Raw genomic sequence first — 19073 nt, 5'->3', positions numbered from 1 at the left:
GCTCCTACTGGAAATACATCTTTTCTCTCGGCTATTTCCCCAGAATTCTCCATTGGGAACAATCTAAAGCAGGCAGCAGGACGACCGAGATGGACGGTCCCAAGGTCTTCCCCGATCCTTGCCATCCATGATTCTTCAAGCATATCAGAGCTCATGACTGTCTCCAACCTAAAAAGCTGCCGACCACAGAGGTGTGCTCACTGGGCCCAAATATTGTGAACCACTGATTGTACACTTTGGATGATTACATCTCAATAAAAAAAAAATCATTGAAGAAAAAGAAATTTTAATAGGAATTTGACATTCCTACTCTACAGAGGGCCCAGGCTCAGACCCAGCAGCTCAAAAAAGGCTGCTGTAACTGCCAATGCAAACAGCTTCTTGGCTTCCATTATAGGAGGTTTCCAACAACGCTTCTTTCTACCCCCAAAGAAGCATATTAAAAATCAAACCAATTTGGGTCAAACCAATTTATCCTAGCACAAAAAGTTTCATAAGGGGATAGAACAGAGTGATTAAGGTTCTGGGTTCGGGAATTAGAACTTCTGAGTCTGAATTCTGACTCCACTAGTTAAGAGCTGGGCAATAGTGGGCAAGTGACTTAACTTTTCTGATCCTTGGTTTCCTTACCTCACAAATGGGACTAATAATAGCACCTGTTCCTTTGAGTTGTTCTAAAGAAAACTTTAGTGAGATAGATTTCACAGAAAGCTTAGTAGAATGCCTAACACCAAACGAGTACATATAAATCTCTGTTCTTATTTCTGCTGCTGTAACAACTACAGACTTACGATGCAAAATATCGACCTCCATACCCTTTACTTTCTTCCTGTTCTTAGAGCAGCTGTTTTTGTTTGTTTTAATTTGCTTTGTTTAGTTTGTCTTGCTGGCTCTTATAGAAACATGACACTATCCTTCTCAAAACTAAAGGATCGATACAGTCTCCAGGGTATTTTTTTTGTTCTTGTTTTTTTTTTATTTGTTTGTTTAATTATCTGTGCATCACTTAAATCTGTTGTCTCAGATCATTGTTCCTTCTAGCTTGAGTTACTACCTGCCACTCCAGTACAAAGATGCTACAAGGGTACTACTGATTATGTTCTTCCCTGGCTCAAAATATTCCAAATTGTTCAGCAAAGCACTCAATGCATTTCTTTTCCCGGCCGACCCTTACTGCCAACTCTTTCCCCTACTCTAGAACCTAAGTTACAGAACCCCACCCTTTCTTCGAACATGTCTGTACCTTCCCATCTCTGTAGCCTTCACTCATACAACTTGAATAGTTCTACATCTGCTCAGTCTTTTTCATTTTTCTAGCCCAATGCGAATATTATCACATTCATAGAAACTGCTCCAACTCCTGCCTCCTCTTAATGTTCACAATACTTTTGTAGATTGCCACACACTACCACATGTAATGCTTCTTTGTCAAACTCCAGATTTCATCACAATCTGCCTACTGGACAGGCCTATTCTAAGGCATCTATAAGGGACTGAATCATAGCCCACACAAACATGTTCAGGTTCCACCTCTGGTCCTGTGGGTATGAACCCATTTGTAAATAGGACCTCTGGAGATGTTATTGGTTAAGGTGTGGCCAAACTAAATGAGGGTGGGCCTTAACCCAATGTGGCTAAAGTCCTTACATGCAAAGAAAATTGGACATAGAAGGAAAGAAACCACAGGAGAAGCAAGTAGCTAGAAATCAATGGAACCTGGAAGAGAAAGACGCCACCATGTGCATTTCCATGTGAGAGAAAAGCGAAGCTACCCAAAGACTGTTGGCCGGCCAGAAGATACCAAGTCAGGGAGCAAGCAAGCCTCTAGCCTAACCATGAGCCAATAAATTCCAGTTGTTAAGCCAACTCGTATGATATTTCTTTTATCAGCTAGGAAACTAAAACAGCATCTAAAATATGATCTGGACAGAACCTCTCTTTCTCAGTTCCTGCCATATTTTCTACACTTGCCTTTATATCCTGCAGCAGTTAGGCAGGAATCTCAATCATGTAGGCAGGTCTCACTGAACCCTAGGAAAGCTGAGAAGGTAGGCATCCAAGAATGAAAAAAAAGGTATTCCTGCAGGGGCTTACAGAGAACAACATAGGAAATCCATTCAGGTTCCAAAGTGACTCTGGAAACAGGGCTGTTTAATTGCCCCTTACGGCAGACGCTGGCTAATCTTCCACAAACCTGCTGACTTGGGTCCCCTCTGTTACTGCCTCAATGGCCCGCATTCTACTCTGCGTGCCTTTTCCACGGTCTCTAATTACTCATCATTTCTACCTCTTTATAACTTCAGTTCTTTACAATTCACCTTTATTAATTCCTCCTATAACTATTCACTTATTTAAGGGTCTACTTTTTTGGCAGGAACTGGGTGAATAAGATAGGTCCCTTCCAGGGTGGGGTAAGTACCACTCTAGACTGAAAAGCACACACTGAACAAGCAAATAAAATATTCATCATATTCTAGCGGGAAGCTGTATGTACAGACAAACCTAACCTGGGCTAGGTTGGAAACACAACTGGAGAAATTGATATTTAAACTTCATTTGACCTAGAAAAAATAAAGTTATATTCATACTTCATACCTTACAGTAAGATAAATTCCAGATGGTTCAAGGACTTAAATTTAGAAAACCAAACCATAAAAATACTACAAGAAATCATGGCACAATTTTTCTTATACACTTGCAGTGGGGAAGGGGTTTCTAATTTTGACTCAAAATTCTGAAGATTTAAAAGACTGATAACTTGGACTACAGGGAACTAATTTTATAGAAATTTCTGTATGAGAAAGACCACCATTAGCACAATCAAAAGAAAAATGACCAACTGACACAGGGGTAGCAATTAAAACTCAGATCACAGACAAATTGATAAAAGGCTCCTACAGATAAATAAGAAAACAACTAACAAATGAATATGACAATGTATAAATATATTTAGAGAGGTTCAGTAAGATAAAAGCAAATCCAAACTATCCTTACCCATTTTTTACCTTTCATGTTGACAAGGTTCAAAAAGTTTGGAAAGCAAACTGCACTGGCAGGGCTGTGGGAAAGGAGCACTCAAACACCATATGGGTATAGGACTGTAAATGGCTTATTCTCCTTAGAGGGCAACTGGCAAAGTCCAGGAAAAAAAAAACATATATGCCCTTTGCCCTAGCAATTCCATACCTAGGAATACATATAGGATATAAATATATCCTACAGATATATCTATTTACATAGGGAATTAAGTCTATTCAAGAGTTATTAATCATAGCACTGGGTATGAGCGGAAAAGACTTGAAACAACATAAAAACCAGGAAAAGAGCAGTACGACGGAATAATGTGCAAAGGAAAAACAAAATGCAAAAGCTTTTATGGACAGCTCTCAGTGTATTTGGTTAACAACAACAACAAAAAAGTCTGGTGCACAACAGTGTGTATTATCTACCACTTAGGAAAATACCCGCTTCTCTCTCTCATTACACTGTTTCTATAGCCCTAGTTACACCACAGGGCCTGATACAGAGGAGACATGCAACTGTTATTTGTTGACTGAGAACGAGTAAAGGAATGAAGGAAATACATGGATAATGAACACACTTGGGTACTTGGCACATTCTCTAAACTCAACATGAGGTTCTTTTATGCACAGACACAGAAAGGTATTAGTTGAATCCTGGCTTTTCAAATTCCAGCAAAATCTAAAATACGTCCTTGTATGAGACAGACGTGCACTGCATGAATTTGTGCATATATTTTTATATATAAAGATTGCCTTTCAATTAAGCATGAGATGAATTTTCTAGGTTTACTTATTCAGGAGTATTCAGAAGAACGATGATGTTTGCAATTTCCCTCAATATGTCTCAATGGCTTCAGGAAAGAAGTTTAAGGTCTTCATTCTACCAATCAGGTTTTCTACAGTTAGAAAGCAATGTACCCTGCCTTAACAGGGTCCTTTCCACTCATCTGTTGTGTGGACTCCCCACTCCTGCTGATACTGTTGACAGGAAACCCTCGATCACAACCGTCACCACAACAACCACAACCATCTCCATTTACTGAATATCTGCTACGTGCCAGGACTGTGTTCTACCCTCAACATGCACAACATAACCACAAGTCCTATGAAGGAGTGGGCTATAATATCATTGTGTCCATTTCACAGACATGGAAATAGGGTTAGAGATGTGAGGCACCTTGTCCAAGATGCCACAACGATGATGACGACGTCTCTTAAGAAGTAGTTTTCAATTTTTTTTACATATAATGTTATGCCAATAAATAATAGTTTGAATAATCTGAATTAAGAGTGCAATATTAATATAAAATAATAACAGGTCGGGTATAGATGACACATGAGAATGCAAGAGCGATGCTTCTTTATCTGCACAGAAGTCCATAAAAAGCTGCTGCATTGTGTGTTTAGGTGGTGGAAGAGCACCCACACTCAGCAAGGCGATAGGACACCTATCTGCCAGTGACCCCGTGAGTGTTTCTCACCAAGGTCCATTCATCGCAGGTTATCAGAAGATTCTCCAGCTATTCATTATTATAACCAACTCGTTCTCTCCACGGTAATTATCTGTGAGCAACATATCATGCTGTTCTTGGAACCATCAAACTGACATACGATTAAATAGCACAGGGCTCTGAAGTTAAATTTAAAACCACTCTCTTACACTTCAGCTCACACATCACATTGCGATCTCCCCAGCCACGGGAATATTTCAATTGAACAACACCAAAGGCTAGTACGAAACGGTTCTATTACTTCACGCATCCATCTGAGAGAGGGGAGGTTCTGTTCTACAAAATTTGAAACGGATTTCCCCCATGACCTGGAGCAATTTTTTGCAAAGGAATTCTCTGTATGAAATTCTGCCCCTGCCCCACTTTTGAATGTCTCAAGAGTTGCTTATGTTCATCCTTGTGTCCTTCCAAAAATTACATATAGGGCCACACAAGAAACGGTACGTTTCTTCAAGACGCAGTAAGTGAACCTCACACACTTTTCAACTCTCATTGAAAAACAATTGTAAATGATAAAGTATCACATACACAACATGAATTGTTAATATACCAAAGAACAATGTTAGCACATTTTTTTAAACTGGAAGAGAAGGTCTTTCTCCAAGCTAGAGTTAAAACTGTTCTTGGCCTGAAAAAGGAGCCATGGAAACTCTTTAAGGGGACATTTGTTTCCATCCCCAGTCCTTGTCTAGTTTCTAAAATAAAAGTTCAGCTACAAAAAGCATTTCTACAGACACAGTGCTCATAATTTTCACAGTGATTTAGTTTAACATTATAAATTGCTTTCATCTATACGGCATTTATTGAATTTAAAGCAATAGAGAGCAACCTATTAAAATCATCACAATTCCTTACAAAGAAAATTTCCAAAGCCTTTGTTAGATATGGCAGCCATGAATTTTCCTCAAGGAAAAAAAAAAAAAAACCATACACACACACAGTACCCACTGGTTTTTAAATAGGTCCACCCAAAAGGAAGAATTCGCACAAATGTGACATTATCCCAGCACCTTTACCCAATATGGAAGAAAATCTCGTCACTGGATGGTTACGTTTTCCTGGTATTGTGGGTAATGAAGTGACAGAATTCACATTTCATAAGAGAAGCCATATAAAGGAAATAAGATATTATTTTTCTAGAAAGTGATTTATAATAATACTGAAGCTATTTTTTAAAAATTCCTTCCCCTTCTCAACATTTACAGAAAAGGCTAATGGATCTTGAAAGATTTACTATTTGCTTATATTCATCCATATGGTGGGACCAAGCAAAAGCCATGCATAGGGAAGAAATAGGGAAGCGAAAAGTTTTAGAAAAAAAATGTAAATGTATGATTAACTCCTTTTTGGTATTTATTTGAGGTCAGGACGTATTAGGCCTACTTAGAACTAGCTCTCGACTTTGTCGTTGTTGTTCTTGTTTTAACAGATTTGCAAGTTGAGAATGATCTTACCCATCTCCAAGGAACCTCAGAAATATTCTGCGCTGTAGAACATTTTAATTACAACAAAAATTGGGTTCCGTCAACCTTCTTCACCATTCTAAAGGCGACAGATAAAGCACCAGAGCAGCCATGCAAGCAAAAGCTAAAATGTAAAAACAATACAATACATGAAGTCCTAGGTCTAACAATTGGAACTGGCTCAGCAAAACATTAGCCATGGCCAGCATACCCACCGAGACCGGATCAGAAAGGGGAAAGCACCGACCCCTGGCTACACCTCAAAGGTTCCAAACCATTTCTAAATATAGAACCCACTTTATGTTTGCAGGAGCTGTAAATCAGAGAAAACAACTTTTTTCCATTCTCAATAAAATATTTGCACCCAAAGCAAAATCAGCCCATTTCTGGCTTTCTACCAGTTCTGCTTGAGCATAAAATTTTCTAACACTTCACCAGGAATGTCAGCCTTCATATAAGGCAGCTTTAAAGAGGGAAACGATTTTCTGACCTGTGGCTAACCCTTTCCACCCTCAATAGGAAAAGGAAAACAAAACAAACAAAACACCAAAAAGCCAGTTTTTCCAGCTATCACCATCCATGGGACAAACTATTATTCTTAGCGGCCAAATCCTTCCTTGTAGGAAGTGCTGGTCTTTCCATTCAGTGAGGGGAGGGATCATGTCTGTTGTACTACTGTATCCCCAACATCCAGCACAGTCCCTGGCATGGAGAAGGATCTCCATGATTAGGGGAGGAGAGGAAGAGGACAGAGCAAGGGAGGGAGGAAGGCATGAAAGGATGGAGGGAGGAGGGGGAAGGAAACAGGGAAGAAAACAGGAGGGAGAGAAGGAAGAAGTGCTAAAGGGAGGGAGGATTAAAGGTAGTGAGGAAGGAAATGTCAGGAGTTCAGAGGGACATCTTTTCCTCTCTCCTAGTAGTGTCTTTATTTTTCATAAACTTTCAAACACCCACCTTGATAGAAACACTGTTTTATCTTTTAGGGCTCCCTGCCTGGAGCTAGATTAGATATGTGACACAGCGCAATGGTCTCTGCTTCCTGACAGAGCCCACCACCCACTCTCCATGCGAACCAAGTAGTGGGGAAGAAGGAACAAGAAGAGGCTAATGGAAGCTCCTTTCTTCAACAGTCCATCATTCAACAACATGCAAGTGCATGACTGCTATCTCCAGTGTGTGGCACGGCACCACGATGAGCTACAGATGGACCCATTAGGAGACATGGTGTGCAGACGAGCTGCCCTAGTCCCTAGGGAGGGAGGGTGTGACACGGGCCAGGGGAGAGAGTCAGGTAAAGCTCTGAGGAGATCAGGAGAGGGATATGTTGCTTCTACCTCGGGCGCTCAGGGAAGGCTCCATGGAAGAGGTGGTACTTGAGCTGGCAATGGAGGAGTAGGATTTGTACTCTGGGAAGTGGTGGTTGGGAGAGGCATGGAGCCTGAAGTGAAAGGGGGGAGGGTGCCTGCAGAGCAAACAAGACATAACTTCTCCAAAGTGCTTCATGGAATATGTTCTATGCACTGCCATAGGTTAGAAACCATGGACCAAACACAATTTTCACAGGTCTCCTTACACTGGCCTTGTCAGAGCTTTTACTATGCTAAGGAAGCAGAAGCAGTAAAAGAGTAGGATTGAGGTTCCCAGGGGTGGGGGAAGAACCAACTCCTTCACTTACTAGTTGTATTCATGTAGGCAAACTATTTCACTTCTAAGAGCTTCAGTTCCTTCGTCTCTCAAATGGAAGAAATGGCAGCCTCAACCTCAAATAGCTGTTATGAGAAGCAAAAAGTGAGTAATCCAGTGCTTGCACTTAATGTTCAGTCATATTAACGTTGTGGCTATTTCTATTATTACGATTTTCAGTGTGCATTGGGAACATAAAAAAGAAGGTAAGAGGCAGCATTTCTTAAACTGAGTTCTTCATCAGCTGTCCTTTGAAAATTCTGGATCAGCACATAGCAGCCTGCCTCACAGGCAGTAGGTACTATCTGTATATTTGGTGGGAAAACAGGGCAAAGAACTGTCCTCAGCAAAGAACAAATTTCAGGAGAGCAAGGGGATGCTCTGAGCAAGGTGGTTTTCATCATTTCTTTGGGCAACAGGCCTCTGAGGCCCAGCAGGAGTGACTTCATCGTTTGCTAGAAGAATGAGGGATTGTGAGTGCGCTGTTCAGCTTGAGAGGAACTTCACAAAGAGCTTACTTTGGTAGAAGTGTTTGAAGTGACTGTAACAATGAGCTCACGCCTGCTGCCAGGCACCAGCCATCAGCTGGAGCCTGCTTGCTGTGGAGATGCACACAGCCTGACCACTGGACACATGCTGCCCATGTGCAGGGAGGAGCCCAGAAGACCTGCTCTGGAGTTGCTCCTTTAGGAGGGTGCACTGAGGCCTGAACACGGAAGCAACCGGTCCCAGATCCAAGGGCTGGGAGAGCCAAGGAGAGAACCAATGCTTCTCACTCAACTGGGGGATTTTCAGGCAGGGTTCTGAACTGATTCCCAAAGGACACTTTTTTCTTTCTTTCTTTTCTTTGTGCATTGCTGAATCCATTTATTTAGATAACCTCATCTGTCATAATTCACACATTAATCTCACAAATGGTTCCTAGAAATGAGCAAATTTCACACAAACCCTTCTATTAAACGTCTCCAGTTACCCACCGGTTTGAGTGTAAAGGGATTCTTGACAGAAGTGGAGTTTACTGGAATGGGGGACATGAACAGATTTAGAATATGACATTTGCATTTTTCCAAACCTGATATTTAATCATTTCTGCCCATCTGAGCTTAAGTATGAGCATGTACATAGAGTTGGAAAAGGAAATGAGGCCATCTAAAAATGTACTTGGCAGGAAGAGCTTCCCAGGAATTCACAGCATATACAAACTATCCAAGAGTTAGTGAAATTTTCAAACTTCAGATTGGGAGGTGGGGAAGCATAGGGCAGAACGCAAACTTCTACAGTGAGAAAAAACAAATTATTAAAAAATATATATCTGTATATACACACACATTTATGTACGTACATGTGCGTATACACACAACTGCATCTCAACTACGAGCCATATAAAGAAAGCATATAGGCGAAAATTCCAGCATTCAATTGTTATATTTCATTTTAAGTGGTAAACCTGGAAATGGCTGGAAAAGGAGCAAAGTTAATTCTGGAAACTTGTCAAAGTTCAAGAAAGCTTCCAGGACTTTGCAGATTTTTTTTGTTTCCAGGAAAGCAGGGCTGCCCAATTCCACCTACACTAAAAATACAGCCAGAGGCTATTCACAAGAAATGCACATTTTCTCCACCAGGTTCATTTGAGGCAATAGGTCAAATGATATCAGAACCTTGATTTGACCCCTACAGCTCCCCTGCCACTAGATTTTGCCAGTGCCTTTTCTGAAGCCCAATCAGCACACCCTCCCTCTTGTCCGGAGAACCCCTTGTTACCACAACCTCTCCCAGCCCCAACTTTACCTCTGGCTCCTGAGAGTCACCATGAAATGGGGTGGGGGGTGGGGGTGGGGACCCAGCTACCTACTGATCAATACAATACCTGACACATAGAAGACACAGCCCAGTGCCTGTGGACGGGACAACTGAAGGCCCAAGCAGGAAGCAAGAGGGGTAGGAGGGAAAGGGGCCCCTGGTCTCAGAGTCTTCAATAGCAAAGAGGCACAGATGAGAGAAGGGAAGGCAAAAGGAGAAAAAGAACAAATAAGACAGGCAAGGAAAATTAAAGCTTCACTAAACTGAGAGGATCCAAAACCTGGAGGAAAGTTTCGGATACCAGGTAGCTGATGTCCCCTGAGCCCCCAGCCCAGGTGATGCTGACTGTGTACAAAGATGCTTCAGAATTAGCCTATTCCAGACAGTAAATTAACCGCAATTCATTCTTTAGTTGAGAGTTCTTTAGGGAGTTGCTTTTAATCTCTGACTAGACTTGTGTTTGGAGAACTATTAAGAATGAGGGCTTCCTTCAGTGTGGACAGGTTCCAGGCAGTACCTGTAGGATACCCAAAGGGTGTGGCTACTGGGAATAGCAGGGAAGTGGCTTTATTTTCAAGAACTTATGGGGAGTGGGTGGTGGGACAAAGCTGGCATGTGGACAGTAGGACTGATTTTGAAATTATTTGCTATTGGCATAAATGCACTGTTCTGGTGGCTTGGGGGACAGATAGGGGACAGAATAAGGCTCTGTAGAGCTCCATAATGAGAAGAAAATAGTACAGCTTGCTTCTCAAAAGAGCTACTATATTGGCTATCAATAGAACTTGACACTTTTTGAAGTCTAATTAACCCTACGTCATATAATGGGCATCCTTTAGTAAACCCATTAAACCCAATGACTGAATGATAACGAATCACTAGATATTCATATATATTATTGGAAATACAAGTCTTTCTTGGGTGCACTGGTAGTTCAGTGGTTAGAATGCCCGCCTTCCATGCAGGAGACCCGGGTTTGATTCCCGGACCATGCACTGCCCACTCCCCCTTCCCCCCCCAAAATGTGTTTCTTGATGTAATGAAAAACAAATTACTGACTTGGGCCTCCTACCTTAGAGAGCCTGGGATGCACTTCCAAACAAAATGTCCATTTCATTTCTTAACATTGGGGTACATGTACTCAACACTGAATCTAGTTTTACATTTGGCTCTGTATGCTATGCCCTAGGTAATTAAAGTATGTCTTTATGACTAATAAAAATGAAGTTAAAAAAGTTAAAACCAAAACAATGACAGGAAATAACATGTGTGTACAATATGTTACTAACACACTGATAATTTTCAAAAGTGACTTTTAAAATAGTATTACAAATCTTTCAAAACGCAGTGATTCATTAAGCGAAGTCTCCATGATTTGAGCTTTTAACTTAGCTTTTAAGTTGCTGTGTCACGGGCAAATCTTTTGTTCTCCAAGGTTAAATTTAGCATCCTGCATTTTGTTTTTCCCACAGCTCCATGTTTTATCATCATGCAGTCAATCCCAATTTCTCAGGAGAGATGCATTAGGGAGTTATCATGATGATTTTTCTAGCTTGATTTTATAATCCAGGAATAGAATTTACCAAATAATCCAACACTGATTTATTTCCATCTTCTTTTTTTTCCCCCCACTCCAATACAGCCTAATCATAAAATAAACCATCCCTAGGCATGAGATGAAATGAGAAAAGAAAATGTGGTGGCCAGAGGAAAACCATTTCAGAAATATGTTTGTTAACCAAGTGCAGGCAATAAATTGAGCTTAGGAGAGAAAGGCAGTTAGAAGAAAAACTGAAAGTACTGACCTGATAGTCAAGCTGATTGGAGCAAGGATGAAAGCAGCAATTTGGAGGATAAGCAGAAAGGAAAAGGAATAGCAAAAGAGAATAAAAGGAAGGAAACGCATTAGTTTTAAACATACAGCCAACAGATGATATATTAGCAGGCTTTATAACCAAACGAAGGACAATAAAGCAACTTCTATCTGATATTACCCGAAAAAGCCCTAGGCACACCCTGTAAGTTGTTATATGCAACATTATACATAAGAAACCACTATCTGCTCTCCTATGCATAATCACAGCAAGCACTGATGTGAACCAGAGGTGAGCTCCAGCCGTCCAATGACAGAATTTGGCCTTTCTTGGAGGAATATTTATAGAGCAAGCTCCTATCTGTGTACGTATAAAATTTTATGACTTAATAAAATGAAATGAAAATTACTATGGTATTAGATCTGGCAGTAAGCACTAATGCCAGAGAGATTTTATGTGAACCAGTAAGTTGGATTGTTATATCCTATGCAATATTTTTCCTTCATCCTTGAAAACCAAAAGTAGTTGAGCAATTTGGCTTCCTATTCAAAGATTTCCATTTTAGATGCTCACAGAGTGCTGTATCTTGCAATGATCAAAGATACCACAATGAGGAGTTTGGGGGCGGTGCTGCCTGCCCATCAGCCTCCCAATGAAGAAAGAATAACTTCCAAAACTGAGAACAATTTTTTTTCAGTTGTAAAAATGAGGTTCGTACTTCATCACTGAAAATATCCAGATGTTTGACAGGTTATTTGTGCAAAAATATCTAGCATGCCCTTTTCATCAGTCAAAACAATACAGTCTCTAATGCAAGCAAAAAACAAGTAAATAAAAAAGGAAAAAAAAAGTCATGATCATTTTTGAGGCTACCACAGGAGCACATAATGCATATTCCATTACTGTGCTAACTTATAAAATGCCTTTTAAAAAAAATTATGTAGCTAATAGCTATCCACTCAGTGGGGTCCCACCATTCCATGCTATTAAAAAGTAGTTTTATGAACTTAACACAGGAAGGAAAAACAAAACAAAACAATTCCTCAGGATGACTCTTAAACCAGAACATTTCAAATGAGAACAGTGTTAACCATAATGATAAGAATCAAAGAAAAAATTCAAGATTAACATGTGGTGAGAGAGTTGGTTTGATAGTTCCTTATATTTGAAATCCTCATGCAGAGTGTTCTATACTGATGAATGCACAACTGCATTTTTGCAGACTATTTTTGTTGGATTAAAAAAAACTGTTAAAAAAACAACAACTGTTTTTGTTTGATCAAAAACAAGTGTTAGATCAAGCCATGGTGATTGTGGAGACTCTAGAAACATGGGCCCAGCAGCTGTTTCAAATCCTTCTGGATCAGTAGCTAGTAAACTGAGGTCCATGGCCAAGCCATAAGGAATATTAAACTGAAATAGCAAGCAAACATTTAACGTTTAGTTGTCTCTTCCAAGGATCTCTTGTTTTCATCGAGTTCTCAAAGGGGTCCATGAACATCCCCAAATGGCATGCTTGACCTATCCCCCGCCAAAAAGTTGCTAGATGTGGTGTAAAACCATCTGCCACTTGTTCTAAAGAAAGTTATTTAAATACATTAACAAACATAAGTGGAAATTACTTAGTGAGAAGAGTTTATATCAAAACAAATAGAATGGGTTTCGAGTTTGTTCCAAGTATCATAAAACTTCTCGAACATATTATCATTAAAAAAAAACCTTTAAGTTTACATTTGAAAAGAGTTCTGAAAGGCATCAAAGAAATTATGTCAGCACATTATTGAACAAATTGAAAAGGAAAAATAATAGTCTGTTTCTCAACCTTAGATAAAGTACTTTTAGGCACTTAAAATGATTTCTCAATGTCCAAATATCTGGTGGCATTAGTCCCTGATCCGGATAATTAAGTGGTACCTTGTTTTCCATTTTGATGTTATGTCTTGTGAGTAGAACCCCCAGAGACCAGCCCTGTGATTGAAAGCCCAATTTGGGCATTCACTGCATTCTAGACAAACACCGACAAAAGCCTCTAGCATAGTTAAGATAAATACATGAAAGGTCACTTAACAGATTCTTTCCCATGGGTGAGAAGCGAGAAATCCAGTGGTAGTAGGCCATACTTAACAGGCTATATTAACATCTCGTTCTGCTAAGGCACCAAAGTACTAATTCTGAAACTCAAAAGAAAACTCAGAGAACTTGATGGGTACTGGTACAGATGCACCTCATATTTCACAGCCCTGAATGCTGAATTACTATGGAATGAAGTAAGATCAGGATGATGATGATTTAAAAAAAAGGTTTATTAAGCTTAAACTACTATCTGGTCTCTGTCACCTGGCAAATCGAGCACTGTACTATGCATTTAGCTATCTGGTTGTATAGGACACGTGATATCCAGCACGGGTGATCAAATAAAGACTTCAGTTTCTTTTGAATCAACTCTCAGAGGCTTGTACATCGCACACCTTGTGGCAAACACCCCGAAAGCAAAGCCTGCCATCCAAGGCAGAAGCTCCCTCCTATCCCATGCATCGCGTGCAAGTCTTTAGGCTCACCTGCATATGCGGACCATACTGCAGCGATATGCACTTTGAAAAGCAAAATCCTTAATGGCTGATGAAAAGCAACACTTACGTGGAATTTAAGAGCTAAAGGCATCCACGCAAGTGCCAGACCTGGTCTCTCTGGAATGTATATATTATGGGGAAAATAAAAATCGGGGAGATTAACAGAATAGAGAGCAAACAAACAAACACCCTCGGAAAGAAAAGTAGGCCAGGGTGAGTGGCCTGTGAGTTATTTCTAGCTCTTTTGTTGCATATGATGGGCACGCCGGAATATTTTAGAACACTGGATAGTTTTAAAAGAGTTGTTGGTTTCTATTCACTCTGGTAGGTCACAGTACAGACCAGAGATCACAAATTTTATTTCAAGTTCAATTTTTTTTGGTTTTCAAATCACAGGCTTAATTGCAAACACTCCTCCGTGACTTCAAAATGGAGATATATGTTGCATTGCTAAGAAATACTTTAAGTTCCCAACATTATGAGGTATGAATTTTGTAGTTCAAGCCAACAAATGGACATACTTCTCAATTTTTGAAAAGGCTGCCTGACAACTCAAGGAAGATGTGATAGTGGGAAACACAAATGCAGCCCAGCAGATAATGCTTCAGAAAGGCAGCCAAAGCTGAGCCCTCTTTTTCCCAGGAAACTTCCCCATCTTGATCTCCACCTCAACCCCCTCCTTCAGGAGTCCGGGCTAGGTCCGGTCCTCAGATATTACCCAGACTGGTTTCTGCTGCTGCACCCAAGATACAGAAAAGCAAAGAACTGGGACAGAGTCAAATCCGACCACATGTTTTACAAATTATAGTGCCTGGGAGGCATCAGCTTTAAGGAAAGGCAGAGGCAGAGATAAAGAAAATGTGCAGAAAGTACAGAAAGATAAATGGCTGTAAAATCACTGTTGTATTAATGTATTCCATATTGAGGAAATAAAAATGGGAATATTCCTGATGATTTAATGGCATCCAGCTAAGCTCTGTTTGTCCCCCTAGACAACTATGCTATTTATATGCAAATGTTGAGAGTAGCCGATCCTGATTTTCAATTAGCAAGTCCAGGGAAAGCAGGTTTAGTGCAGGAAAATACCTTCTACATGTGGGGAACACCACTGTCCTCACGAGAACTAATAAACATGAGGCAGCTCTCTCACGGCCCAGCAGCGATGCCTCCGCCGGCCACATGACTGTTGAGTGCTACTGGCCTAGCTTCTTTCTTCTGGTCAGTGGTTGGAAAAGAATGTTCTCAGCGGCGCCTCTGGGCATGGCACTAGCTCGGCTGTCAGACCTAGTTCCAAATCCCGACTTTGACTCTTATCAGCTCTACAACCTTGAGGAAGTTACTTATTCTGTATAAGTTATAACTTTTTCATCTATACAATGGGGCTAATGATAGGTAGGTTCTGGGCAACAGAGTTGGGGATAAGGTTAAATGCAATACAGTATTGCAGGCTTCACAGAGTACTTGGTACATTGCATGTATAAAATATATGTAAACTGTTATTATGGTAATAATTCCTACTCTTAATATGATCAGTACTATTCTCTAGGGCATTCATTCTCTATGTGTCTCACTGCTTCTTAAAGCAATGGACTAAGAGTCAGGAAGTCTACGTGATAGCACTGTTTTCAACCATGGCACCAATCCTGAGAAGGCCATTCAACTCTTCAGGGTCTCAGTTTTTTCATCAATAAAAGAAACACGATTACACCTGCCATGTGATCTCACATCAGTTTTTTAAGAAAAATTTTGGCCCTGAAATATAGCTCCAAAGTAGCCACATAATTACATATTAAATGAACAGTTTTCCCAGCACTCTAAGAAACAGTAGACTAGCAGAACCTACCCATATTTTAAAATTAAATGAACTCTTTCAATTTTAATTTGTACAGCTATCTGAGAAAAAAAAAATTAGTCCCTGACTTAACTTAATGGTTAACTGAATAAAATGGTTAACTGAATAAAAATCAGATTATGATTGAACTAATGCTAAGGTTTTTAAGAGAAATATTAACTGATCTGGGGTGTGAATGTATTTAATACATTGTACTATACTATGTAATCAAAAATAATTTTTGAAAATGTTGCTGAAATTGTATTGGGAATTAATCTATTAGCTTAATACAGAGATAATAAATATTGAGAGTTTATTTGTTTTAGCACTCAACTGTCAATAATGATATATCTACCCTCACCTTATATGGGGACTTGGTTATTTGCAAAGCATGACACATTTAATAGGTTGTTAGAGATTCACTTGTGACAACAGGCAAGGCCCTGCAGCTCACATAAAGCAGGGACAAAATGTGAACCGAGGTCTTTCTATCATTACAGCCTATGATCTTTCCACAAGACTAGAGAGAAATACTCTGTGTATGTCTTAAAGTCATTTAGGGCCTCACAAGTGGCTCAGACAGAGCTGGCAAACATTCACTGATTTATTCAAAATCTGCTGATGTCTTCCACATGGAACCTAGGAAAGACAAATTCTGCCTTATTGCTGAACCAATAGCAAGTCCTCAGAGGTTATGGAGTTATGTGAGATTATTTAGAAAGTTCTTTTTCATATCAAGTATAGGAAAAAGCATTGATAGAAAGCTTATTTTTAGAGTCTATACTATACACAAACACAATATGAACTTGATTTATCTGAAAATCTTAATACTCTAGACCCTGTTATAACCCTCTTGTGTTTAGACAGGATTTGCTATCAAGTAGGCTGCTCAAGCATATTTATTTACCAAATGCTATAAAGGCCTCCTAAAAGATGAGTCCCAAGGATGAATTTATCGTGGTGTGCCAAAAGACCTCCAAAGGATATGCATTCCCTTCTCTATTTTTAATGTAGAATACCCTATTATATTATATTCTTCCATATACATATGTATTTTTTGCCCTAGACAAACCTGCATGACAAATGTTTGTGTTTGCTAAAAAGAACTGAGATGTCAGGTATTCAAAGCCCCAATTTCTTATACATTTTGCTGACACAAATACCAGATCATGGATATCACCCAAGAAAGCTGACCATTATTTTCTTACACACTGAAGAGATATATAAGCCCTCAAAAGATAAACTGATGGCCTGCAGAGTATCCTACAGAAACCCAGCATCGTCCCTCACAGACCACATTCCTCCCCATAACTTGTTATAACTTGAAGTATGGACGTCCATTCCAAATCCACCATGATCTGAGATGTGGAACCAAGCAATCAATGGTCACTCGCTGCTGACAAGTCACAACATGTCCGTAAAATTTACCTCTCAAGTTCTGCAATCTTCTTGTCCTTGTCATTCTTTTCATTCTCCACTTCCTTGAGGATCTCCAGCAGCCGGTCAACTTCTGCTTGGGCCTTGCCACACTCATCACGGTAGTAAGATGCTTCTTTATCAAGCTGTTTTATTCGGTCTGCAAACTCGGGGCTCATCCTGGAGTCATCTTCAATATTATGAGCCTTCAACATTACATTTTTAAAGGACATAGTTAAGACAATAATTTAGACCAACAGATAGTGTAGTCACCAATGGCCCAGTAGCTAACTTTGGGGGAAAAAAGGACAACAATGACCAAGAATTATGGGTATACTGTCAGTTATAAACAAATTGGAAAAATCCATTTACATCACATTTACCTTTGAATGATGCTAGTTTTAAATTATACTGCAGTTTTATAGGAGAATTTTTTTACGGTTAATATTCTGCTTCATTATTTTCCATTAAATGTTGTTACCATTGTGCTTTTTCTTCCTTCCAAAAAGGAGGGGATGGGGCTGGGGGGGTGCTGGGATGTCTTCATTTCTGGTCACTCTGCAAGCAAAACTGAGACAATTCAACTCCTTAGAGTGAAGGAGGTGACTCTTATCAAATGCTTCCATTTCCAATGCAGAGAAATTAAGACAAAACAATATCAAGCTATGTTCCAAGAACCATCATGGGCATGTATAGAGTCATGTGAGAGCCTGGTTTACCGATCTTTACGTACTTCATCCCACTGCAACATCTCAGCAGAAGACGCAGCTGGGAAGGAAGACTTGGAAGTGAGTGACAGTTTTTCAGCTAACAGTCATACCCATGAATTCTTGATCTCTTGATTAAATTTAACCTGAACCAGGAGGAGGGTGAGCTAATTCATGAACAAGCACACAGACGAGAATCTGCATACACATGCATGGATGGGTGGCAGCTTTACACACGAGAACTGACACAGGCAACAACACAGCAACAATACTGCAGGATAATTTGCAGCCAAAGTATTTGTGGTTTTGTGTGGAAGTAAGCATAACTTTTTTTTCCCCAAAATAAACTTTTGGCTGAAATATTCCCAGAGAGATGGAAATAACACTGCACTGCAATGTTTTGCCTACCCCTTGTTTCCCATTATTCCTAATTGATTTCTTGAAAGAGCAGGCAGGGAAAAAACAAGTAGTTTAACAACAGTACACATTCAACATAGAAAGTTCAGAGAAGTCATATATGTATATAGCTCCACAATCCATGTGTGAAATAATAAAATGTTAACATTTCATTAGTACTTAAGTTGTTCTGCTGTCTTGCTACGTAGAGCAGATCATTATTGTGCTTTTATATAATTTTTTTTTACTATTAGGGAAAAAACAAGGCAAGCAGGCTATAGCTACTGTGGGGTCATATGAATCATGCATGGTTATAAGAATTAATACTAATACTGCTGTTATAAGGTTGACAATCTTTGCAATGATTTAGTAGAAAAAAATTTTTAAATTAGTATAAAAATAAATTTCTTACAGCAAAATAATCATTTTTTAAATTAATATTTTTGCATGTAACATATTATTTAAGCATGAGGATAGAAGGAAAATAATTTGCTTTCATGTTCTTTAATCTAAGTTTTCCTCATTCAAGAAATAAACTCAACTATAGCAAAAGAATATGGAAAAATACATCAGTTTAACGCATTATCAGATACTTCTACCAACATTTCTTAGTAAGCACTTATTTTTATTTATTTAGTATGCACTCTGGCTTTCATTATGATATATTATTGAGCTTTTAAAGTATAATTAAAATAATCTGAAAGAAAACACTTAGCTAATGTGCTCTTTGGAGTTTATTCATCTAATAATTTTATTTTAAATCAAGTGACTAATATTTAAATTCCCTAAATCCACTTTTAAAATGTCAAGCAGGTATTCCATTTTAAAAGAGAGTTTTTCATAAACCTACTTCCATCCT

General features: G+C 39.4%; 1 protein-coding gene across 1 annotated transcript in view; it reads right to left on the bottom strand.

Annotated features, from left to right (window-relative positions):
• The window catches only part of ERC2 (ELKS/RAB6-interacting/CAST family member 2), an 865607-nt gene that overhangs the window by 297801 nt on the left and 548733 nt on the right, over positions 1-19073 (bottom strand). The window contains exon 11 of the mRNA XM_077128970.1: positions 17124-17317. Within this exon, the coding sequence (XP_076985085.1) occupies positions 17124-17317 (194 nt within the window). The remainder of the gene's footprint in view (positions 1-17123; positions 17318-19073) is intronic.

The sequence above is a fragment of the Tamandua tetradactyla genome, chromosome 15 (assembly GCF_023851605.1).
Source record: "Tamandua tetradactyla isolate mTamTet1 chromosome 15, mTamTet1.pri, whole genome shotgun sequence".
Lineage (NCBI taxonomy): Eukaryota > Metazoa > Chordata > Mammalia > Pilosa > Myrmecophagidae > Tamandua > Tamandua tetradactyla.
The sequence above is the reverse complement of the archived record's forward strand: the minus strand, read 5'-3'. Positions and strand labels throughout refer to the sequence as shown.